Source organism: Oncorhynchus mykiss, chromosome 2, assembly GCF_013265735.2.
Source record: "Oncorhynchus mykiss isolate Arlee chromosome 2, USDA_OmykA_1.1, whole genome shotgun sequence".
NCBI classification, from domain to species: Eukaryota; Metazoa; Chordata; class Actinopteri; order Salmoniformes; family Salmonidae; genus Oncorhynchus; species Oncorhynchus mykiss.
The window spans coordinates 55980757-56007341 of NC_048566.1; the positions used below are offsets into that span (position 1 = coordinate 55980757).

A 26585-nucleotide genomic window follows, 5' to 3' on the forward strand; every position below is an offset into this window, starting at 1 on the left:
AAAAATACAGTTTTATATCTTTATATTTGAAGCCTGAAATGTGGCAAAAGGTCGCAAAGTTCAAGGGGGCCGAATACTTTCGCAAGGCACTGTATGTGCGTATATTGAAGCAACATCTGAAGACATCAGTCAGGAAGTTAAAGCTTGGTCGCAAATGGGTCTTCCAAATGGACAATGACCCCAAGCATACTTCCAAAGTTGTGGCAAAATGGCTTAAGGACAACAGAGTCAAGGTAGTAGAGTGGCCATCACAAAGCCCTGACCTCAATTCTATAGAAAATGTGTTGGCAGAACTGAATAAGCGTGTGCGAGCATGGAGGCCTACAAACCTGATTCAGTTACACCAGCTCTGTCAGGAGGAATGGGACAAAATTCACCCAACTTATTGTGGGAAGCTTGTGGAAGGCTACCCAAAACGTTTGACCCAAGTTAAACAATTTAAAGGCAATGCTACCAAATACTAATTAAAGTGTATGTAAACTTCTGACCCACTGGGAATGTGTTGAAAGAAATAAAAGCTGAAATAAATCACTGTACTATTATGTTGACATTTCACATTCTTAAATAAAGTGGTGATCCTAACTGACCTAAGACAGGGAATTTTTACTAGGATTAAAATGTCAGGAATTGTGAAAAACTGAATTTAAATGTATTTGGCTAAGATGTACGTAAACCTCCGACTTCAACTGTATAGTGCATGTGTAATCATGAACATGACCAGATAGAGTGTAAGGTTGTGACTCCCTCCCTACCTTCTTCCTCACTGGAGGCTTTGGGCTGTCCGTTGGGCAGGTACGTGAGCTGCACTTTCCTGTTGATGCCTGAGAAATGCCCATACCTGGAAGACACACGGGGTATCTTCACTTAATGAAGCTTCAGTCATCATTATACATGTACAGCACACACACAAACCCAGACATGTGACATTGACCTCAACTCCAATCTAAATCTGTCAAGTCAGGAAGTACATTTAAAAAAGACCCACATTTTAAAAATATAAATATTTTCTTGGATTGAATTCAATTATTTATTGGACTGAATTTCAATGAATCACCTGAATGTAATTTTTTTTTCTCCCCCCCATGGAATTGACTCCAACCTTGTTTGACACGTTTCATTTCAGAACCATGGTTGAGAACAGTCTCCCACTAGCTTCAAACGCTAGCTAGCAGGTGCTCAGTCTGTCAGTCAGTAAGTGGCTAGTTAGGCTAGGCTAAACTAGCTGCCTACCATGTTTCTGGAAACGTGTTTTGGGTTGTATTTTTTTTGTTTGAACTTTGGACACCCGCTGTCACTGTGTGTCACTCTTAATCCCTCATGTGCCATACCAGCGCTGTCCTTTGGGATGTGACAGGCGTTTGGTTAAAGTGCATAGCACTCAGGGGTGAAAGACGACACCATTGGGATTCCACCCACCCGGTTGTGTAAAATTGTCTCTCGGCCTCCCCTGTGGTTTGCGATACAGTGCTGTGGCAATAGTGAGGGCTGCGCTATGTAACAGCAGCTGTTCAATGCACCGGCTATGATAATAATTTAGCATATCCGACACTAATAGAAACATACTGTCCTCTAATTGGAAAAAGTTTAGGAGTCCTTGGGACAAACATGTAGTATGACAAGACTTACAGACCAAGTCCATGACGGCCCCGTGATGGAAAATGGATTTGATAGGCGATACGATCAGTGTTAACGACTGATCCTGGATTCCCCATTCCCCACAGCTTTAGCCCAACGCACACAGATCAAACGAGCAGGAGGACCTGCTCCAACAGACAATGAGTATGTTTACATGCGCAGGAATAATTCGATATTAAAACGGACTACGGCAGTAGGCAGATGATGCAAAAGTCATGTAAAACGCCTTAAATTTGGTTATCATAATCGGCGTTTCTAATTTCTAAATAAGCATACGCCAATTGAAACCTGTTTTTTCCGCACAATCTTTCAAAACTACTAAACAGTTAAAAAAATAATAATAGGCATTCCAGCGGTGTTTCTCATCGAATCTAACTGAGCCAGCACAGGTAGCGCAAGCCTCCCTCTTTAGTGCGAGTGAAGTGAGTTTGGAACAACTGAACTGTATCTTAGAAGTAGTTTTCACATGCAAACTTTATAGGTTTCGACTCAAATATGTTTACCAAAAATAACATGGTGAATGTGGTAGAAAGTTTATTTTAAATGGTTGATTTTCGGGAATTGATCAGAGTGCCATCAGGTAGCCTTATTTCAGATGTGTCCATGTAAACAGGATTATTATGGAAATCGTTCTTGCAAAGAATGTAAAGGTTTTAATCAAACCATTATATTAATCTGACTATCCACAATAATCACGTTGTGTGCATGTAACCGTACTCAACTACATTGTGTCTGTTAAAGTCCTGTCTCTGGTTGGGACACTCAAGGACATTCAGAGACTTGTCCCGAAGCCACTCCAGCATCGTCTTGGCTGATGCTTAGGTTCTTGGTCCTGTTGGAAGGGGAACCTTCACCCCAGTCTAAGGTCCTCAGCGCTCTGGAGCAGGTTTTCATAAAGGATCTCTCTGTACTTCGCACTGTTCATCTTTTCCTCGACTAGTTTCCCAGTCCCTGCCATTGAAAAGAAATCCCCACAGCAAGATGCCGCCACCACCACGCTTCACCGTAGGGATAAGTGCTAGGTTTCAGACCAAAGAGGTCAACTAGGTTTTATCAGACCAGAGAATCTTGTTTCTCATGGTCTGAGTCTCTGCAGAGACCTGAAAATAGCTGTTCAGCAACGCTCCCCAGCCAACCTGACAAAACTTGAGAGGATCTGCAGAGAAGAACGGGAGTAACTTTCCAAATACAGGTGTGCCAAGCTTGTAGCGTCATACTCAAGATGACTGGAGGCTGTAATCGCTGGCAAAGGTGCTTCAAAAGTACTGAGTAAACGGTCGGAATACTTATGTAAATGTGATATTTCAGTTTTTAAATTTGCAAACATTTCTAAAAACCTTAGTGATTATGAGGTATTGCGTGTAGATTGATGAGAATATATTTTTTAAATCAATTTTAGAGTAAAGCTGTAACGTAACAAAATGTGGGGGGAAAGAAATCAAGGGTATGTATAAAAAAAACAACTAAATAAATTAAAATATACAGTACCAGTCAAAAGTTTGGAGATACCTACTCATTCAAGGGTTTTGCTTTATCTTTACTATTTTCTACATTGTAGAATAATAGCGAAGACATCAAAACTATGAAATAACACATATGAAATAACACAAATGTAGTAACCAAAAAATATCTAAATAAAATAAAGAGTTAGAAAATCAAATATAAAATATATTTTGATTTGTTTAAGTAGCCACCCTTTGCCTTGATGATAGCTTTGCACACTCTTGGCATTCTCTCAACCAGCTTCATGAGGTAGTCACCTGGAATGCATTTCAATTAACAGGTGTGCCTTGTTAAAAGTACATTTCTTAATCCGTTTGAGCCAATCAGTTGTGTTGTGACAAGGTAGGGGTGGTTTACAGAAGATATTTTATTTACCTTTTTACTAGGAAAGTCAGTTAAGAACAAATTCTTATTTACAATGACAGATAGTCCTATTTGGTAAAATATCAAGTCTATATTATGGAAAGAACAGCTCAAAATAAGCAAATAAATGACAGTCCATCATTACTTTAAAAGACATGAAGGTCAGTCAATACAGAAAATGTCAAGAACTTTTAACTTTTCTTCAACTTCAAAGGATAAATTGATTAGAGTTAACTGCGCCTCAGATTGCAGCCCAAATAAAAGTAACAGACACAACATCAACTGTTCATAAGAGAATCAGGCCTTCATTGTCGAATTGCTGCAAAGAAACCACTGCCATCTCTGTACTTTGCTCTGTTAATCTTTCCCTTGATCCAGACTAGTCTCCCTGTCACTAAAAAACATCCCTACAGCATGATGCTGCCACCACCATGCTTCACCATAGGGATGGTGCCAGGTTCCCTCCAGATGTGACGCTTGGCATTCAGTCCAAAGAGTTCAATCTTAGTTTCATCAGACCAGAGAATCCTGTTTCTCATGGTCTGAGAGTCCTTTAGGCAAACTCCAAGCGGGCTGTTATGTGGCTTTTACTGAGGAGACGCTTCCATCTGTCATCTCCCTGACCAAGGCCTTTCCCCCCCGATTGCTCAGTTTGGTTGAGCGGCCAGCTCTAGGAAGAGCCTTGGTAGTTCCAAACTTCTTCCACTGTGTTCTTGGGGACATTCAACGCTGCAGCAATTTTGGGTACCCTTCCCCAGTTCTGTGCATTAACACAATCCTATCTCGGAGCTCTACAGACAATTCTTTCAACCGCATGGCTTGGTTTTTGTTCTGACATGCAGTGTCAACTATGGGACCTTATATAGACAGGTGTGTGCGACTTTCCAAATCATGTCCAATCAATTGAATTTACCACAGATGGACTCCAATCAAGTTGTAGAAACATCAAGGATGATCAATTGAGCTAAATTTCAAGTCTCATTGCAAAGAGTCTGAATACTTATGTATTATATCTTTTTTTTCTTCACTTTATGGGGTATTGTGTGTATTTTTTATTTAAAAAAAAATCTATTTCAAAATAAGGCTGTAACAAAATGTGGAAAAAAAATCAAGAAGTCTGAATACTTTCCGAATGCACTGTAAATACACAGTACCAGTCAAAAGTTGACACTTACTCATTCAAGGGTTCTTTTTGTACTATTTTCTACATTGTAGAATAATAGTGAAGACATCAAAACTATGAAATAACACATATGGAATCACGTAGTAACCAAAAAAAAGTGTTAAATAAAAACATATTTGATGACAGCTCTGTAGACTCTTGACATTCTCTCAACCAGCTTCAACTGGAATGCTTTTCCAACATTCTTGAAGGAGTTCCCAAATATGATGAGCACTTGTTGGCTGCTTTTCCTTCACTCTGCGGTCCAACTCATCCCAAACCATCTCAATTGGGTTGAGGTCGGGGGATTGTGGAGGCCAGGTCATCTGATACATCACTCTCCTTCTTGGTCAAATAGCCCTTACACAGCCTGGAGGTGTGTTGGGTCATTGTCCTGTTGAAAAACAAATTATAGTCCCACTAAGCGCAAACCAGATGGTATGGCATATCGCTGCAGAATGCTGTGGTAGCCATGCTGGTTAAGTGTGCCTTGAATTCTAAATATATCAGACAGCATCACAAGCAAAGTACCCCCACACATCCTCCTCCTCCATGCTTCACGGTGGGAAGCACACATGCAGAGATCATCCATTCAACTACTAGGCCTCTCACAAAGACACAGTGGTTGGAACCAAAAATCGCAAATTCGGACTCAGACCAAAAGGCCAGATTTCCACCAGTGTAATGTCCATTGCTCGTGTTTCTTGGCCCAAGCAAGTCTCTTCTTATTATTGGTGTCCTTCAGTAGTGGTTTCTTTGCAGAAATTCAACCAAGAAATCTCACAAATGTACTTTTAACAAGGCACACCTGTTAATTGAACTGCATTCCAAGTGACTACCTCATTTAGCTGGTTGAGAAAATGCCAAGAGTGTGCAAAACCTTTGACTAGTACTCTTTCTGTATGTGTGTGTACAGTTGAAGTCGGAAGTTCACATACACTTAGGTTGGAGTCATTAAAACTCATTTTTCAACCACTCCACAAATTTCTTGTTAACAAATTATAGTTTTGGCAAGTCGGTGAGGACATCTACTTCGTGCATGACACAAGTCATTTTTCCAACAATTGTTTACAGACAGATTATTTCACCTATAATTCACAATTCCAGGGGGTCAGAAGTTTACATACACTACGTTGACTGTGCCTTTAAACAGCTTGGAAAATTCCAGAAAATGATGTCATGGCTTTAGAAGCTTCTGATAGGCTAATTGACATCATTTGAGTCAATTGGAGGTGTAAATGTGGATGTATTTCAAGGCCGACCTTTAAACTCAGTGCCTCTGCTTGAAATAATGGCAAAATCAAAAGAAATCAGCCAAGACCTAAGAAAAAAAATTGTAGACCTCAACAAGTCTGGTTCATCTTTGGGAGCAATTTCTAAACGCCTGAAGGTATCACGTTCATCTGTACAAACAATAGTACGCAAGTATAAACTCCATGGGACCACGCAGCCGTCATACCGCTCAGGAAGGAGACGCGTTCTGTCTCCTAGAGATGAACGTACTTTGGTGCGAAAAGTGCAAATCAATCCCAGAACAACAGCAAAGGACTTTGTGAAGATGTTGGAGGAAGCAGGTACTAAAGTATCTATATCCACAGTAAAACGAGCCCTATTTTGACATAACCCTGAAAGGCCGCTCAGCAAGAAAGAAGCCACTGCTCCAATACCGCCATAAAAAAAGCCAGACTACGGTTTGCAACTGCACATGGGGACAAAGATTGTACTTTTTGGAGAAATGTCCTTTGGTCTGATGACACAAAAATAGAACTGTTTGGTATAATGGCCATTGTTATGTTTGGAGGATAAAGTGGGAGGCTTGCAAGCCGAAGAATACCATCCCAACCGTGAAGCACGGGGGTGGCAGCATCATGTTGTGGGGATCCTTTGCTGCAGGAGGGACTGGTGCACTTCACAAAATAGATGGCATCATTAGGATGGAAAATTATGTGGATATATTGAAGCAACATCTCAAGACATCAGTCAGGAAGTTAAAGCTTGGTCGCAAATGGGTCTTCCGAAATGGACAATGACGCCAAACATACTTCCAAAGTTGTGGCAAAATGGCTTAAGGACAATAAAGTCAAGGTATTGGAGTGGCCATCACAAAGCCCTGACCTCAATCCTATAGACAATTTGTGGGCACAACTAAATAGCGTGTGCGAGCAAGGAGGGCTACAAACCTGACTCAGTTACACCAGCTCTGCAATGCTATCAAATACTAATTGAGTGTATGTAAACTTCTGACCCACTGGGAATGTGATGAAAGAAATAAAAGCTGAAATAAATCACTCTCTACTATTATTCTGACATTTCACATTCTTAAAATAAAAGTGGTGATCCTAACTGACCTAAGACAGGGAATCTTTACTAGGATTAAATGTCAGGAATTGTGAAAAACTGAGTTTAATGCACTTTGGCTAAGGTGTATGTAAACTTCCGACTTTAACTGTATATTTTTTAAACATACTGAAATGACTCTGGGCCTTTGTATTTGATCCAACAAAGAATGTTGTCCCTGGTTATTGTCAATGAGGTGCTAATGGTAACTGGTTAATATGCAATCCCATACCATTATCAACAGGCTCAAACAGTAAGCCTACATATAGTACACAGAGGATGAGAAGAGTGAGGAGGAGGGCGAAGGGATAGTGAGAGGAATTACAGGGCAACTTTCAGAACGACATGCATTGTAGACAACAAAGCACTCTCCCAAACGCATGTGGACACACGCACACTGTTGTGGCTAGTGTTCCCTGATTCTAAGTGCAGTATAACATCCCTCATCATTCTAAATAGGGGTTAATGGTAGCAGTGGTTACAGTGAGTGCGGAGAACAAGGAGGAGTGAACCTCTTCCTTTATAAGGGACAGGGGGGGGGGGGGGGGGGGGGGGAGGCGCGTACTGAGTGTCATTCAAGCTGGATTCCCTTTGGAGAGATAGAAAGGAGGGAGGAAAAGAGAGGAAAAGAGAGGAAAAGAGATAGGGAGGAAAAGAGTTAGAGACGCATGGAGGAGGGGGTTCACAAAGTAAATGTGAAATCTACTAGGCTGGAGTGGGCTTAGTGAATAAGGCTAATTCAATCTGTGTATTGGGCTACAGACACACACAGCAATGACACAGGAGGTTTCTACACCAACGCGTCACAGACACAGCAGAGCAGATGCATGGTCGATAAAATGGACAGATCAGGGCATGATGTCTGTGTGCCTATAACCCAGCCATAGGCGTCTCACTCACATCTCCAGGACAGTCTTGAGCTGCTCCAGTTTACCCTTCTTCTCCTCGATCTCACAGTCCGTGTGCTGCCCCAACTCAGCCAGTAGGAGCCGGGCAATGTCCAGCACCTCCTATACACACACACACACACACACACACACACATACACACACACATTTGTCAAAGTGCTTAACAGCAACCAAAGCCTTAACCCCTACAAAGAGCAAGCGAAGGCAACAGTGGCCAGGAAACATTGACGAACTGGATTAGAAGTAGAGGCCATACACAGCACTACCATATTGTCGTAAATAGAGTTCCCCCCAACAGAGGAACACACTGCAGGTTCCTGGGTTACAGGCAAAGAAGAGATACTTGGACTGACCTGTAGCTGTTTGGGCTTCTTCAACTTCAGTTTCCCTGACTTGTACCCTCCGTACTTCTCAAACAGCTCAAAGAACCTGAAAATAAGACACAACGGAAACAACATTGAGACACAACGGGACTGGGGAAGGTGATTTACAAGTTGTATTTGTTATATGACGTTGATCAGAAAGTCATTAAACGTTGTGTGTCAAATTCTGTCCACTGGGAATGGGGAGAGGGGGAATTTGAGGAGCAGGCGATGTGTCCACTGGGAATGGGGAGAGGGGGCATTTGAGGAGCAGGCGATGTGTCCACTGGGAATGGGGAGAGGGGGCATTTGAGGAGCAGGCGATGTGTCCACTGGGAATGGGGAGAGGGGGAATTTGAGGAGCAGGCGATGTGTCCACTGGGAATGGGGAGAGGGGGCATTTGAGGAGCAGGCGATGTGTCCACTGGGAATGGGGAGAGGGGGCATTTGAGGAGCAGGCGATGTGTCCACTGGGAATGGGGAGAGGGGGCATTTGAGGAGCAGGAGATGTATCCACTGGGAATTAGGAGAGGGGGCATTTGAGGAGCAGGTGATGTATCCACTGGGAATGGGGAGAGGGGGTATTTGGGGAGCAGGAAACAGGAAGATGTACAGACTCACAGAGGGTGTCTGACTTCCATCTTCATTTTCTGTTTGGGGGTGCGGTCTCCGTGGCGGATGATGGCGATGACACAGCGCAGCTCCATCCTGCGGGACAGGTGACATTAAGGTTGCAAAGCTTTGGATAACTTACCAAAGTTACTGGAATACTCAGTCATTTATACTTGAAAAACACACAAACATCCAGTTGAAGTTTACATACACCTTAGCCAAATGCAGTTAAACTCAGTTTTTCACAATTCCTGACGTTCAATCCTAGTAAAAAAATCCCTGTCTTAGGTCAGTTAGGATCACCACTTTATTTAAAAATGTGAAATGTCAGCATAATAGTAGAGTGATTTATTTAAGCTTTTATTTATTTCATCACATTCCCAGTGGGTCAGTATTAGTATTTGGTAGCATTGCCTTTAAATTGTTTAACTTGGGTCAAATGTTTCAGGTAGCCTTCCACAAGCTTCCCACAATAAGTTGGGTGAATTTTGGCCCATTCCTCCTGACAGAGCTGGTGTAACTGAGTCAGGTTTGTAGCCCTCCTTGCTCGCACATGCTTTTTCAGTTCTGCCCACACATTTCTATAGGATGAGGTCAGGGCTTTGTGATGGCCCCTCCAATACCTTGACTTTGTTGTCCTTAAGCCATTTTGCCACAACTTCGGAAGTACGCTTGGTGTCAGTGTCCATTTCGGAAGACCCATTTGTGACCAAACTTCCTGACTGATGTCTTCAGATGTTGCTTCAATATATCAATTTTCCTGCATCATGATGCCATCTATTTAGTGAAGTGCACCAGTCCTTCTTGCAGCAAAGCACCCCCACAACATGATGCTGCCACCCCCGTGCTTCACGGTTGGGATGGTGTTCTTTGGCTTGCAAGCCTCCCCTTTATCCTCCAAACATAACGGTGGTCATTATGGCGAAACAGTTCTATTTTTGTATCATCAGACCAGAGGACATTTCTCCAAAACATACAATCTTTGTCCTCATGTGCAGTTGCAAACCGTAGTCTGGCTTTATGGTGGTTTTGGAGCAGTGGCTTCTTATTTGCTGAGCGGCCTTTCAGGTTATGTCGATATAGGACTTGTTTTACTGTTGATATAGATACTTTTGTACCTGTTTCTTCCAACATCTTCACAAGGTCCTTTGCTGTTGTTCTGCGATTGATTTGCACTTTCGCACCAAAGTACATTCATCTCTAGGAGACAGAACACGTCTCCTTCCTGAGGGGTATGACGGCTGCGTGGTCCAATGGTGTTTATACTTGCTTACTATTGTTTGTACAGATGAACGTGGTACCTCCAGGCTTTTGGAAATTGCTTCCAAGGATGAACCAGACTTGTGGAGGTCTACAATTTTTTTTCCTGAGGTCTTGGCTGATTTCTTTTGATTTTCCCATGATGTCAAGCAAAGAGGCACTGAAGGTAGGCCTTGAAATACATCCACAGGTACACCTCCAATTGACTAAAATGATGTCAATTAGCCTATCAGAAGCTTCTAAAGCCATGATATAACTTTCTGGAATTTTCCAAGCCGTTTAAAGGCACAGTCAACTTTGTGTATGTAAACTTCTGACTCACTGGAATTATGATACAGTGAATTATAAGTGAAATAATCTGTCTGTAAAAATGTTTTGGAAACATTACTTGTGTCATGCAAGTCCTCACCGACTTGCCAAAACAATAGTTTGTTAACAAGAAATTTGTGGAGTGGTTGAAAACAGTTTTAATGACTACAACCTAAGTGCATGTAAACTTCCGACTTCAACTGTGCCTATATATACATAAACTCATCAAAAAAAGAAACGTCCCTTTTTCAGGACCCCGTCTTTCGATAATTTGTAAAAATCCAAATAACTTCACATATCTTCATTGTAAAGGATTTAAACACTGTTTCCCATGCTAATAAACAATTAATGAACATGCACCTGTGGAACGGTCATTAAGACACTAACAGCTTACAGACGGTAGGTAAATAAGGTCACAGTTATGACAACTTAGAACACTAGAGGCCTTTCTACTGACTCTGAAAAACACCAAAAGAAAGATGCCCAGGGTCCCATCTCATCTGTGTGAACGCTGATTAGGTATAATGCAAGGAGGCATGAGGACTGCAGATGTGGCCAGGGCAATAAATTGCAATGTCTGTAATGTGAGACGCCTAAGACAGCGCTACAGGGAGACAGGACGGACAGCTGATCGTCCTTGCAGTGGCAGACCATGTGTCACAACACCTGCACAGGATCGGTACATCCGAACATCACACCTGCGGGACAGGTACAGGATGGCAACAACAACTGCCCGAGTTACACCAGGAACGCACAATCCCTCCATCAGTGCTCAGACTGTCGGCAATAGGCTGAGAAAGGCTGGACTGAGGGCTTGTAGGCCTGTTGTAAGGCAAGTCCTCACCAGACATCACCGGCAACAACGTCGCCTATGGGCAGAAACCCACCGTCGCTGGACCAGACAGGACTGGAAAAAGTGCTCTTCAGTGACGAGCCGCAGTTTTGTCTCACCAGGGTTGATGGTCGGATTCGTCGAAGGAATGAGCGTTACACCGAGGCCTGTACTCTGGAGTGGGATCGAGATGGAGGGTCCGACATGGTCTGGGGCGGTGTGTCACAGAATCATCAGACTGCCTGCAATGACAATCAATGCTGTGCGTTACAGGGAAGACATCCTCCCTCATGTGGTACCCTTCCTGCAGGTTCATCCTGACATGACCCTCCAGCATGACAATGCCACCAGCCATACTGCTCGTTCTGTGAATGATTTCCTGCAAGACAGGAATGTCAGTGTTCTGCCATGGTCAGCGAAGAGCACGGATCTCAATCCCATTGAGCACGTCTGGGACCTGTTGGATCGGAGGGTGAGGGCTAGGGCCATTCCCCCCAGAAATGTCCGGGAACTTGCAGGTGCCTTGGTGGAAGAGTGGGGTAACATCTCACAGCAAGAACTGGCAAATCTGGTGCAGTCCATGAAGAGGAGATGCACTGCAGTACTTAATGCAGCTGGTGGCCACACCAGATACTGACTGTTACTTTTGATTTTGACCCCCCCTTTGTTCAGGGACACATTATCCCATTTCTGTTAGTCACATGTCTGTGGAACTTGTTCAGTTTATGTATCAGTTGTTGAATCTTGTTACGTTCATACTAGAGGTCGACCGATTATGATTTTTTTCAACGCTGATACCGATTATTGGAGGACCAAAAAAAGCCAATACCGATTAAAATCGGCCGATTTTAAAAAGATTGATTTGTAATAATGACAATTACAACAACTGAATTAACACTTATTTTAACTTAATATAATACATCAATAAAATCAATTTAGCCTCAAGTAGATAATGAAACATGTTCAATTTGGTTTAAATAATGCAAAAACAAAGTGTTGGAGAAGAACGTAAAAGTGCAATATGTGCTATGTAAGAAAGCTAACGTTTCAGTTCCTTGCTCAGAACATGAGTCTTGAGTCTTGAGACATGAGTCTTCAATATTCCAAAGTAAGAAGTTTTAGGTTGTAGTTATTATAGGACTATTTCCCTCTATACCATTTGTATTTCATTAACCTTTGACTATTGGATGTTCTTATAGGCACTTTAGTATTGCCAGTGTAACAGTATAGCCTCCGTCCCTCTCCTCGTTCCTCCCTGGGCTCGAACCAGCAACACAACGACAACAGCCACCACATCGAAGCAGCGTTACCCATGCAGAGCAAGGGAAACAACCACCCCAAGGTTCAGAGCAAGTGAAGTTTGAAACGCTATTAGCGAGCGCTAACTAGCCAGCCATTTCACTTCGGTCACACCAGCTTCATCTCGGGAGTTGATAGATTTGAAGTCATAAACGCAATGCTTGACGCACAACGAAGAGCTGCTGGCAAAACGCACGCGAAAGTGCAGTTTGAATGAATGTTTACGCGCCTGCTTCTGCCTACCACCGCTCAGTCAGATACTTGTATGCTCAGTCAGATTATATGCAACACAGGACACGCTAGATAATATCTAGTAATATCATCAACCATGTGTAGTTAACTAGTGATTATGATTGATTGTTATTTATAAGATAAGTTTAATGCTAGCTAGCAACTTACCTTGGCTTACTGCATTTGCGTAACTCCTTGTGGAGTGCAACGAGAGAGAGGCAGGTTGTTATTGCTTTGGACTAGTTAACTGTAAGGTTGCAAGATTGATCCCCCGAGCTGACAAGGTGAAAATCTGTCTTTCTGCCCAAGAACGAGGCAGTTAACCCACCGTTCCTAGGCCGTCATTGAAAATAAGAATGTGTTCTTAACCGACTTGCCTAGTTAAATAAAGATTAAATAAAGATTTTAAAAAATACAGATTTTCGATTATGAAAACTTGAAATCGGCCCTAATTAAATCAGCCATTCCGATTAATCGGTCGACCTCTAGTTCATACAAATATTTACACATGTTAAGTTTGCTGAAAATAGTTTACATATACATACGCACACACACACACACACACACACACACACACAGTATACATTTTTTTATATCCGTGTCAATACTATCCATGAGTCTCTAGTCGGTAGACCATATGGTTAACAATGGCATTATTTTCATAACTCTTCCAACTATTTACACTTTTGTGGTTAATACATGATTCCATGTGTTATTTCATAGTTTTGAGGTCTTCCCTATTATTCTACAAAGTAGAAAACAGTAAAAATAAAGAAGAACAATAGAATGAGTAGGTGTCCAAACTTTTGACTGGTACTGTATATTACATGCGATAAGGCCACACAGAGGGCCAGAGATAATTCCAGACACCTGTGATAATCTGAAGTACCCAAAAAGGCCACTAGAAGTCATGTTATAAAATTCCCCCAAAAACCTTGAAAGTTATCACATGCTGGTAGTTTACTGGTAAACTTAGAAAGCTTCCAGTAATGTACCCTCCCTTTGCAACTCTAGGTGACATTACTGATTTGTTTATTATATTCATACTTTATTTAGTCAGGAGAAATCCTGATGAGGGTTTAAAAAATAAATAAAAAAACATAGGCAAATGTATATGGAAAACAGTGTTACACCTGGTATGAAGCAGGATCCTCTAGGAATACGTGACTCAAGACTGTGTTAGCCCAATGAGCTATAAAGCCTTGGAGTTCGCTGCGGGAGCTAACACAAGTCTTCAAGTTTCAAGAGAGGTTAGCCATCACGTGAGTATAGTTCACTAAACCACCTCTGTTAGACGACCTCTTAGAGAAGAGCAGGAAGAGGAGGAGAGAGAAGGGCAGGAAGAAGAGGAGAGAGAAGGGCAGGAAGAGGAGGAGAGAGAAGGGCAGGAAGAGGAGGAGAGAGAAGAGCAGGAAGAAGAGAGAGAAGAGCAGGAAGAGGTGGAGAAAGAAGCAGGAGGCGGAAAGGAGGAAGAAAATGAGAAGAGTACTCACATGGTTCCTGAGGTGGTGGGGACTATAGGTATGTCCTCGGCCTCCATGGGGATGGACCAGGGGATGTGGAACTGAGGGGCCAGCTCTCGCATCACCATGTTCCTGTGGGGGGGGGGGGGGGGGCAACCAATGGAGTGAGCTTGAGCAGTATTTCAGTTCTGACAACCAATGGAGTGAGCTAGAGCAGTGTTTGGGTTTTGAAAACGAATAGAGCGCGAGTTTGGATCCTGTCCAATTCAAGGAATGACATATGGCTTTAGATACCCAGCTGATCCTTGAGTGTCAAGGTGTAAATCAGGGGTTAAGCTGTAAGGAAGACCGATAGTTGACCCCTCAGCATGACAGCTAGCCGCACCTACCCCAAGACCTTGGCACAGTCGTCATAGTACTTCATGGAGTTCTTCACAAAGCTGAAGCCATTGACGTCACAGACGAATGAGTGGCCATTCGCTCTCAAGAGGTCGAAGCCACACACCGTTTGCTGGGAGTGGAAGAATGCGTCAGTCAGCCATTCAAACTGAATGTAGCCAAATCAAGTCAAGTGCTTTTTAAAGTTGCAATATGCAGAAAATCACTTGGCCATTTCCTGGTTGCAAAAATTTGAATTGTTTGTCTAATTTCAGTCTGTGTGACAATACAAGCCATGCATAGTGTAGAGAATCATTGTACCATCTAAACCACTGCGAAAAATATTTTCAATAAGCAAAAATATTGCATTCTCAGCTGTTTGAAGCTGGTGTACAACACCAAAAGTGAAAGACGCAAAAGCATAGGAATAGCACACAGCACAGATCTACTGCTTAGACTGAGAATGACGTTCTATAAAACTCACATTTCTATGTTAATTTGGTCAGATCGCCCCAAATATTTAAAGACGGCTCCTACCTTCATCTTCTTTCATTCATCTGCACTGATCAGAAAATACATCAGTGGCTTTCACATATCCGGCTCCTGCACAATCATTGCAGACGAAGGAAATAAGACGAGGTTGAGGAGAGGAACCATCTTCAGACTATCGGGATAGTTTTAAGAAGTTTTAAGGCTTCCGGTTGATTTGGAGAGAAGACAAACAAAGTGGTCTGATTAGGTTGAAAAGCCTCACCTTGAAGGCCAGGCAGACCTTGCGGGCCACCAGTTTCTCCATGGCGGTGAGCATGACAGGGTAGCGGATCTCCTTCCCCTCGCTGTCCCGCTCCACCTTACCGTCCAGGGCCGGGGACTTCCTTGCCTCAGCATGGGCATAGTCAGGACCCACTGTGTACACCTGATACAACATCTTATTATACACACAGTCAGGTCCCAGTGTTCACCTGATATCATGTCATACACATCATTGGGTATGAATCATTTCTTTGATTTGCATCAAACACCTTTTTGGTCTCTGGATAGGCTATACCAGTATTCTCAGCTCACCAGCATTTTAAAAACTCCCATAGGCCTATTTCCCCTGAGATCATTGTTTGTTGTGCACTTGTTTTCGCTTTAAAAAAATTCTGTTCGCCTACCATGGGGCGGCAAGTAGCCTAGTGGTTAGAGCGTTGGACTAGTAACCGGAAGGTTGCAAGATCGAATCCCCGAGGTGACAAGGTAAAAATCTGTCGTTCTGCCCCTGAACAAGACAGTTAACCCACTGTTCCTTGGCCATCATTGAAAATAAGAATTTGTTCTTAACTGACTTGCCTAGTTAAATAAAAGGTAAAATAAAAAAATATAGTAGGGTTCCAGACTAACATTTCCCCCCCTCGTGCCGCCAACATTTCCCCCCCTCGTGCCGCCAACATTTCCCCCCCTCGTGCCGCCAACATTTCCCCCCCTCATGCCGCCAACATTTCCCCCCCTCGTGCCGCCAACATTTTCCCCCCTCGTGCCGCCAACATTTTCCCCCCTCGTGCCGCCAACATTTTCCCCCCTCGTGCCGCTAACATTTTCCCCCCTCGTGCCGCTAACATTTTCCCCCCTCGTGCCACTAACAATTTCCCCCCTCGTGCCGCTAACATTTTCCCCCCTCGTGCCGCTAACATTTTCCCCCCTCGTGCCACTAACATTTTCAGATGGTGGCACCAGCCTATGATCACGGCCACGCAATAGAACAAAAATAAGAATCATGTTATGAAGTCATTCACATTGCTATTGCCAAATTCAATAAATCATTTGTTACATCTAAACAGGTCCAAGCAGGAGACGAGAAGACACGGCTCGCACACCAGCACACACTGAAGATGATACCTTGACATCAGTGCCGTCCGTTGGCATGAACTCCTCGTATATGTAGGAGCCAGTCTTCCTCACACAGCTCTCTGGGGAGTACACACTGCTGCGGCTCCCTATCTACAGGAGAGATGGGATCATTCATATACTTATGAGAGCACGTGATTCCGCCTGACAGATGGGCGGGGTTTGCACTTTTGGGACGATTTCCATGGGTTTCATTCGGTCAGGCAAGACCAATCAAGTGCAGCAACAATATTTCAAATGGAGGGCTAAAGGTTGGAGTACCGAATGGGTATAATTGAGTATCAGACATTTCTGCACGGCATGGCTCCTAAAGCTTCCGCCCCCTCCGCTATCGTTTCAACAGCATGACCCATTTGAAGCCAACTGTACCGCCCTAGTGCCTCAGTACCTTTCTGAAGAGTCTCTGGCTGCCCCCGCCAGCTGAGGTGGGGTAGTAGATGTAGACATTGTGGTCCTCTGCGCACACGGGCTTCTCCACAAAGGGCTTGGGGAACACCTCCCCGTTCACCTCCACATGATCCTCCCCCTCGACCAGGTTACATTCTGGGAGGCAGACACACACCAGTCATTTAGAGACAGAGTTCAATCAGGGTCTAAAAAAAGCACACTTGAATGAATGCCCCATTCCAAATTGGACTATAAAACCCTACTCAAAGGCACAATTGAGATCTGAAAGGATTGGGCAGGTGTTCATGTTCATAGCCTTCATCTTCAATAGAACAGGCCTACAACTATGCAACCCTTTAAAGCAGCGGTCGCCAACCTTTTGTGAACCCGTCAATTCTGGTCTTCATTTTGACAGTTTGTTGCATAAGTGCTATAATTTGGGTATTTTAGTAGTACATCTAGCTCTTTTTGCCCCTGGCGGATCAACTCCACTGAAATCGTGACGTAGAGGCACCTTGAGAAAGTTCCTCTACGTCATCTCAAGACGGTATGAAATACACCCCCTTCTAGATGTGCTGGGTGGTACCACCTCAAGGTTTACTATGAAAGCAGGTGACAGCATGCCTTATTTGGCAATGGCAATTTGGCAATTTTTTGCATGATGCCTCCTTGACTAGACTACTGACGTTACACAAATTTTTTAAAAAGCCAGTAAGGCACATTTCCGTGTACGGCCAAATTCAACGTTTTTGCTTGCCTTTTCATACGCAGCTGTGCTTTTACGAAGAAGGGGGGGGTTACATGTATGCTACGAGGATTATATGTTTATATTCTTAGCTCCATCCATTGTGACAAGAAATAGATGACAAATCGGCATGTCAACAAGTATTTTTCCCGAACCAGCGACTGATTGGGGGACAGTCCACTAAAACAGGGGGCTGATAGTTCAATGGTTGGGAGTGTCATTTTTATTTTTCAAATCCTTTATTTACAATATTCATCCCGTGCCCACACACCTCTACCTCGGGAAAAGTTCAAGCATACCTGTGCTAGGGTTCGCCCCGGTAGTAGTTGTAACTTTTTTTTTTTGACCATTGGAAAAATGAGCTACCGCGTAAATACTGCAACGCGGGTTGGATTGAGCCCCTCATCTTCATTTTCAAGGCGATGATTGCACTTTTCTTCCCAACACGCAATGAATGTGAATTTCAAAAGATTTCCTTTGCGCACCACGGCAATAGGCGTCAGGAACTCAGTGCCTTCCCACTGTGAGCTACCCAGAGCCGCATTTGCTCGCCATGCACATCCATTTCTTATTCGACTGTGCGAGTGGACTTTGATAAGTATGCTTTAGTGAGAATGTTGGGACCAGTTACAACTACATTTACAGACAAAGGGTTTTAAGTTTCTTTATTTTCTCATCTCGGCTCCCAGAAGCAAAACGTGCGTCCACGCGAGCCAGCTGATCGATTTAAACGGTAACAGTCTGAGACTAGTTGTGTTGTAACACTCACCTTCAGGTCTGTCTGGGTCTCGGGTTAACACAGCGTAACGAGGAAGGTCAATCCCCTCCTCCTGCAAGATACGATACACCTCCCTCCTGAAGGGGACATGAGACATAAACGCTTACTGACGGAGCAAGTCAACAGACTCCGAGACAAAGTAGGAGCAGGAAGTTGAGCGTGTGTGTTCCCCGGTATACCTGTCTTGTATGTAGTACTGCATGTTCAGGTCATTGATGATAAGTGGGTTTCTGAGGTTGGCGTACTCTACCGCTTTGTCCAATGGGAAACCTACAAAGCCACCCCAATACATGCATTCATATACACAGAACACAACCACATAATTACAGGAAATGGAAGAAAATTCCTCAACCATTACATTGTCGTTCCATTGGTCTGTATACTGGTGTCCTAAACATATTTCCATTTCCCCATGTTTATTTTACTTTTCTGATCCTTCTCCTAAGATGTACCCAATTTAAACCAGGACAAGTCAGACGTACACTATGACTAAACATGAGCAAGACGGGAATGACTGTGTTGGGTATGTACAGATTGTATTCCGTGTATACTTACTGTATATTGGCGTGCATATACATTATACACTTTAATCTGTGCAATGGGCGTGCGCACGGCAGTACCTGATGCACGTAATCGTATGCGGTGGGTGCACATACGTACGTTCGTTTGTACCTTTGGAGTGGAAGGAGACGAGGCAGTCGCACAGGGGCCATTTGTCCACGGGCTCGTTGAGGATGACCTCCTCGGGGAAGATGACCACGGTGATGTACTCAAACTTACACAGCCTTTCCATGATCTGGGTCATGGGCTTGGACTTGGACTTCTTCATCATGGAGCAGATGCCCACCACGATCTGCCTCTCTGGAGGCTGGGCGAACAGAGAGGAAGAGAAAAGAGGTCACTCGCAGCTTACTGTTTGTAATGTGCTGTACATGATGTGATTACTTGTGCGAGGTGAAGCCTAAGCCAATTTTCCATCTTTCCTCTGTCCGGTCATCTCTCCTCACCTCCTTCTCAAAATGCATTGAAGGAGAAGGTCTGAGGAGAGGGACCTTGGATCTTTATCTCCAATGCGGTTTGAGGAGGTGGCGAGGAAAGAGGAAGCAAGGAATCAAGTAAAGACGAATTGGGAAAGGGCCTCTTTCTCGCCGTCTTCATGCACCCACTTACCGAGTCGTAATCCTCATCCTCCTCTTTTCCCTGCCCCTCCTCCTCTCCTTTTCGCATCTCTCCCTCATTCTTCATGCCTCCTTCCTCTGGGCCTGGATGACCTTCATAGGCAAACACAGACGTGGGATTCCCACTCTGGTCCCACCCCTCTCCTCCAGTCTCTGACATTGACAGAGTGGGGACGTTACTCAAACATCTGCCACTCAAAGTTCCGGCGCATCTTTGCGTGCCAGTACACAGTAGGAGGGTGTGAGGTAATAAGAGGGAAGGCTCAGATCACTTTACCGACAACAGGGAATAGGCACTGGTAATGCCTTTTTAAAATGCCCCTCAGGGGTTGATGAAGGTGTAATGAATTGGTGAGGGGAAAGACTCAGGAGGGTGGAGACGGTGGTCTGGGAGCACCAGGTTTACATAGAGGAAAGTGCTGAGGTAGTAATTCGAGGGGAGGATTCTCATGGGTTAGGAAGCAAGCTCTAGGGTGTTGACTTGGGGTGAGGTAAGTAGTCAGGGGTGAGGTAGGTAGAGGACAGAGCCCGAGTTGGGGAAGGAGTAACCTCCCTGTGTCAGGAGAGCGGTCTCATTCTGAAAAGTGGCATCACTCTGGCCTGAGGAGGATGAGATGAGCGGTTCAAAGGTTCCTCCACAGTCTCACCATCAGTCACCACCTACAGGAGGACAACACAGAAAAGCAGAAGCAGATAATGGCACTACTATGGTACAGACCATGTAAAAGATAAAACCCTGTAGAGACATGGCTCAGTGCTTGTTACAACGTCAGCAGGCTGTCTAATAATGCTGCCTCGTCTCTCTACACTCAATGTGTTTGGGCAATTCCACAGTAACGGAATTACACTTTTCAGTCTTTTCAGTTCGCTGCAGCTAGCGACTCAAACGGGACAGTTTTATCTCAATCTCTTCATTCGAAGACTCAATCATGGACATTCTTACTGACAGTTGTGGCTGCTGTCGTGATGTATTGTTGTCTCTACCTTCTTGTCCTTTGTGCTGTTGTCTGTGCCCAAAAATGTTTGTACCCTGTGTTGTGCTGCTTCCATGTTGTGCTGCTGCCATGTTGTGCTGCTGCCATGCTGTGTGGTCATGTGTTGTGCTGCTTCCATGTTGTGCTGCTGCCATGTTGTTGTCATGTGTTGCTGCCATACTATGTTGTTGTCTTAGGTCTCTCTTCATGTAGTGTTGCCTCTCGTGGCCTTTTGGTAGGCCGTCATTGTAAATAAGAATACGTTCTTAACTGACTTGCCTAGTTAAATAAAAAGGTTAAATTAATACAAATACACTGACAAATTTGAAGAAATACCATAGTATTCACTTCAGAGGTTTTGCAGACTCCCTTGAAAAGGCTCAAGGTCACCTGCATCTTTAGTCAACAATATTTCCCTCCAATGACAGAATTCAATGATTACACTAACCAAAAGGTAATGAAACATTCTGGCTTGTATCTCGTAAATACCAGGGTTTTATTTTGTATTTTTTTAAACAGTGGACTTGAGTGTAAATTAAAACATAACCAAGAGGAGGACTTGTCCTCAGTCAGTAGCCTGCCAGAACTGGTTCCTGTCTCTTTTAGCAATGCCCTTCCCCGCCCACCAAACAAAACAGCTGACTTCCAGGGAAAATCTCCAGAAACAGCCAGCCCAACCCAGATCATATCACCGCTCACAGAAGCCAGCCAAGAGGCTCATAAGGCACTTCCTACACAAGGCCATGACCGACAGGGCCTTGGTAGTTGGGAACAGATTCCAAAAATTGTCAGATCCCAGTCACACTCCCGGGACAGAAAACTAATTTCACGATATACTATATCACGCTATAGAATGCTAGCACAGACAGCTCGTGTCCACACGTATATCAACTTCGTCACACAAAACGTGTGAACATGGGTAAATCTGGTCCCCAGAATAGCCTGCCCTTTACTCAGTGTGTTGAAAGGGGAAGAGGCATAAGAGGAGGCGGAGTGAGGAGGGTGGCCGGTAGAGAGCATATTGGGTGCAGAGGCCTACTCTAGTAACGGCAAACAAGCATAACTCCTCGCTCTCCTCGAAGGCGTTGACAGGCCACACTAAACCATGTGGAAGCCCATCTTGGCCACCCGAGGTCAGGGAAACACACTCGGGAAATAAACAAACTCATAAATACGCAGCTACAACAACAGTGGAAAGACAGTCGACGCCGCCATCCTCCCTAGACACACAGTAGTAAGGCTATTTGGCATTGAGTGACTGGGAAGATCGGACTACTGAAGCGATAACAATAAATAAAAACGACACGTTTATAACATGAATGTGAACCACTGCTTTATTTATTATTCTTTAAACTACTACTAGTTTACCGGTTCTAGCGGTCAATTTGTCCCATTAATAATCAAATCACCCATATTAGCAAACTTATTTAATTTCAAACTTTACATTTCTCTAGCATACTCTACTTATTGTGGTGAACAGATCGCCCGCGGTTTATCATCCCAGCTCTATGACGGTTGAACACCTAGTGTTGATGGCTGACTAGCAATGCCCTTAACTGGTCAAGTTTGTCAGGAGTTTTGAGTGTTAAGCCCATTGTCTGTCTGTCGGCACAACACTAGCCTTGTTTCTCATCTCCAATCCTCTGTTCCTCACTGTGCTTCAGTCATCCCTTTGCCTCGCCATCAAATGTTTCTCGGATTCTTCATTCAAAAAAAGGCACTGCGTCCTTTGACGCCTATGACTAACAAACCAAAAGGCCTGATTGAACACGTCCCCATCTCCCTTTGGCATCGCCCAACCCACCATCTGACAATGAGTCACTTCCGCCACCCAAATTTGGGCGGCCCCAATAAAAGGCCTTTAACCTTTGAGACCGTATCCTGTAGAAAGTCAGGCCGCACAGTTTATGATAGGGGTGGAATCATTAGCTGAGCGCTCACAAAAAGCCTCTATCACACTCAGTGAGAACAGGCCCAATGACACAGGAAATGTCTCTGCAAATAGGAGGAGCCACATACTGTCCATTTACTGTTTCCTTTTCATACAGGGAGTGAAGAAGACTGCAAAGACAGGCACAGTCAGAATATTGTCGTCTGCCACTTGCCATTTACTTGTGAATTTTGAAGCCAGCATAGACGTGTTTACTATGAAAACACAAAGTATGCCATCATATGCCTAGTGAGTCATATAGCCTAACAGTTACTATCAGTGCACGGAGACTGAAGAGCCTGTCAGTGCAGGTGATCAGTTTGTTATCAGCAGAGCCTCCCATGCTAAATCATTAAATAAACTGTTAATGATTATGTTCAATAGTCTGGAGTGGACTGAAGGACTGAACCTGTCGAAGACGAATGCCAATACCTCATTCCCCATCCTCGGCCACCAATCACAAAAATAGCCAAAACCCACAAGTTCTCCATATCCCAACACTCCCTCACTCTGAAGGGGCAGTACTGCAGAGGACAGACAATACATGAGGCTTTGAGGAATGCATGACAAATAATTACTGTACAAACAAAGATGTCCTCTGGGTCATTCAATCTCATGACTCTTTATTCATGGTTTCATAACTTCATTGTGTGAATTGTTTGCATTTGATTGTTAGTGTACAGTGCAGTCGGAAAGTATTCAGACCCCTTGACTTTTTCAAAATCTTGTTACGTTATAGCCTTATTCTAAAATGGATTTTTGTATTTTTATTATATATACATTATATAAAATAAAAACACATACATACATACACACACGCATAGAGAGATCTCAATCTACACACAATACCCCATGAATTCAAAACAGGTTTTTAGAAATTTGTGCTAATGTATTGAAAAAAAACGACTGAAGTATCACATTTACATAAGTATTCAGACCCTTTACTCAGTACTTTGTTGAACCACCTTTGGCAGTGATTACAGCGGAGTCCTCTTGGGTATGACGCTACAAGCTTGGCACACCTGTATTTGGGGAGTTTCTCCCATTCTTCTCTGCAGATCCTCTCAAGCTCTGTCAGGTTGGATGGAAAGCGTCGTTGCACAGCTATTTTCAAGTCTCTCCAGAGACGTTCGACCGGGTTCAGGTCCGGGCTCTAGCTAAGCCACTCAAGGACATTCAGAGACTTGTCCCGAAGCCACTCCTGTGTTGTCTTGGTTGTGTGCTTAGGGTCACTGTCCTGTTGGAAGGTGAACCTTCACCCCAGTCTGAGGTTCTGAGCGCTCTGGAACAGGTTTTCAACAAGGATCTCTCTGTACTTTGCTACGTTCATCTTTCCCTCTAGCCTGACTATTCTCCAAGTCCCTGCCGCTGAAAAACATCCCCACAGCATGATGCTGCCACCACCATGCTTCACAGGGATGTTGTCAGGTTTCCTCCAGATGTGACACTTGACAATCAGGCCAAATAGTTAAATCTTGGTTTCATCAGACCAGATAATCTTGTTTCTCATGGTCTGAGAGTCCTTTAGGTGCCTTTTGGCAAACTCCAAGTGGGCTGTCATGTGCCTTTTACTGAGGAGTGGCTCCGGTCTGGCCACTCTACCATAAAGGCCTGATTGGTGGAATGCTGCAGAGATGGTTGTCCTTCAGGGAGGTCCTCCCATCTCCACAGAGGATATATATATATATATATACACACCTTTATTTAACTAGGCAAGTCAGTTTAAGAACAAAATCTTATTTACAATGACGGCCTACAACGGACCAATTGTGCACCGCGATATGGGACTCCCAATCATGGCCGGATGTGAAACAGCCTGGATTCTAACCAGGGTCTGTAGTGATGCCTCTAACACTGAGATGCAGTGCCTTAGACTGCTGCGCCACTCAGGAGCCCTAAAATAAGTAGCAGCGGCGGGACTGCTCAATTTGGCCGGGCGGCCAGCTCTAGGAAGAGTCTTGGTGGTTACAAACTTCTTCTATTTAACAATGATGGAGGCTGTGTTTTGGGGGACCTTCAATGCTACAGAAATGATCTAACATGCACGGGGACCATATTTAAAACAGTTGTGTGCCTTTCCAAGTCATGTCCAATCAATTGAATTTACCACATGTGGACTCAAATCAAGTTGTAGAAACATTTCAAGGAAGATCAATGGAAACAGGATGCACCTGAGCTCAATGACGAGTCTCATTGCAAAGGGTCTGAATACTTATGTATATAAGGTATTTCAGTTTTTATTTATAATAAATTAGCAAACATTTCTAAAAACCTGTTTTTGCTTGGTCATTGTGGAATATTGTGTGTAGATTGATGAGGGAAAAAATAATTTAAATCAAATTTTAGAATGAGGCTGTAATGTAACAAAATGTGGAAAAAGTCAATGGGTCTGATTACTTTCCGAAAGGACTGTATATCAATTCCCCATTACATATATCACCAGTAGTACATTTACCGCTAATTCCTATCATTTCTAATCTACAATGTTTGCTATTTTGGTTACGGTAATTATTTTTAAGGCATTCAAATGTATTATTCCAGTCTTCCCGTTGTCATTGCCTGAGTGGACACATTGTTTGCAGAGTGCACAAGCTATGCTTCACTTGTGAGAAACAAGTTTGTTTTGCAGTATAACTGCATTTCAAGTGCAGTTAACTGCAGTTAATCTGCAATCACTGCATTCAAAATACCACAGTTGACTGCGGTTACTGCAGTTTCAAAACGGCAATCTTTTTTGTAAGAGCCAGTCTGAGAGGAAGTGACCTACCTACATTACACAAGAGGAAAGCAAGGAAATTGTAGAACACTAAAACAGAAGTCAAAATAGCCACGAATGTTTGTTAACATCGTTTCGTTTGGAAATACGCTTTGGACTTTGTCTGTCACAAATGGTTCGTGAATGTTCCTGTCAAGAAAGTGTGCCGCTTTTCAATGAACTCTACTGTGTACACTGTGACAACCTCGCCTCAGTGCCTAACGTTAATTATTTAGCGTGGCAATACATATTACAACGTAGACCACTGCAGCCTATACTTCGTTACAACGTAACTAAGTACACTTCACATTACAGCCAACCGCAATATCGATTAAGAATAGTGTAAGAAGTGTTGCGGTCTTAAAATACAGTTACTTACTTATTGATAATTTGAGTTATAACCAGCTGTCAAGTTCTTTGTCCTTTGATAGTTGTTTTGTTGTGCAACCGCGAAAGTTGAGCACGGCAATGTTTTTCTTCTTCTTAAACTTGTATTGGCGGATCGCAACCGTGAGGTCTATACACCACCACCTACTGTACTGGCGTGTGATGCTGGCCACGGCCTCCCTATTCATCAATTCATCGTATAGCGCTGTTTACACCTACTGTTCCAGAGTGTGACTATATTAAACTTCGTAGAAAAATTGCCCCCCTCAACTAACCCTACACCCGTTTCCACTACTTGGCCCTATCTGATCCTACACCAGGGGCGGCAGCCTGGGACGACAGGATACTATCCTCAACACAGCTTGTAACTATTCTTCAGTTAAACCTCATACACCCAAGTACTTCTCTGCAGCTGCCAGCACCACAGCAATTTATGTGATTTACACTGATGTGGCTTCGGAAAACAAAAGCTCTCACATCCTAACTTAACTCTGTCTGGGAAAGACTGCATCAAAACTCAGAAGAACAGACAATGTCTTCTCTGTCTCACCACTCTCTTCACCAGGTCTACGTAGCCGGCAATGTAATTTGATGGGCTTCCACTTTCCTTTGAAGCAGGACGCTTAATAAGTGACAACAAACAATAAATATACTGTATAAAGCTAACTTTATCCCACCACTCAACAATATGGAAGCAGATCTAATTAAATGGAACAATCTTCCCATTCTTCAATCCAAGATGGCGTAGCAGTGTGGACGTGTTTGTTGTTGTCCCGTATAAATGTTATGTTTTTTTCATAATGTTGTATATATTTCAATCTCTTTTTCCATTTTTAAATTAAATAGACCTTCCATTAACCCGCCTCACCCAATGTGATACGAATCTGCTATTTTTATACCTTACAGCTAG

General features: G+C 43.5%; 1 protein-coding gene across 11 annotated transcripts in view; it reads right to left on the minus strand.

Annotated features, from left to right (window-relative positions):
* The window catches only part of LOC110491905 (inositol hexakisphosphate and diphosphoinositol-pentakisphosphate kinase 1), a 71099-nt gene extending 45108 nt beyond the window's left edge, over positions 1–25991 (minus strand). For 3 of the 11 annotated variants that reach the window (XM_021565793.2, XM_021565804.2, XM_021565783.2), the window contains exons 1-14: positions 25668–25989; positions 19622–20289; positions 19112–19319; positions 18631–18721; positions 18443–18528; positions 16930–17084; positions 16533–16634; positions 15409–15570; positions 14666–14787; positions 14307–14408; positions 8892–8978; positions 8262–8337; positions 7901–8010; positions 753–838 (exon numbers count right to left, since the gene is read on the minus strand). In XM_021565793.2, the coding sequence (XP_021421468.2) occupies positions 753–838; positions 7901–8010; positions 8262–8337; positions 8892–8978; positions 14307–14408; positions 14666–14787; positions 15409–15570; positions 16533–16634; positions 16930–17084; positions 18443–18528; positions 18631–18721; positions 19112–19319; positions 19622–19789 (1555 nt within the window). In that variant the 5' untranslated portion in view covers positions 19790–20289; positions 25668–25989. Of the gene's footprint in view, positions 1–752; positions 839–7900; positions 8011–8261; positions 8338–8891; positions 8979–14306; positions 14409–14665; positions 14788–15408; positions 15571–16532; positions 16635–16929; positions 17085–18442; positions 18529–18630; positions 18722–19111; positions 19320–19621; positions 20290–25667 lie in introns of all 11 variants that reach the window. The other 8 variants (XM_021565775.2, XM_021565765.2, XM_021565829.2 and 5 more) reach the window with 5 other exon arrangements.
* Between the last annotated feature and the right edge of the window lie 594 nt (positions 25992–26585).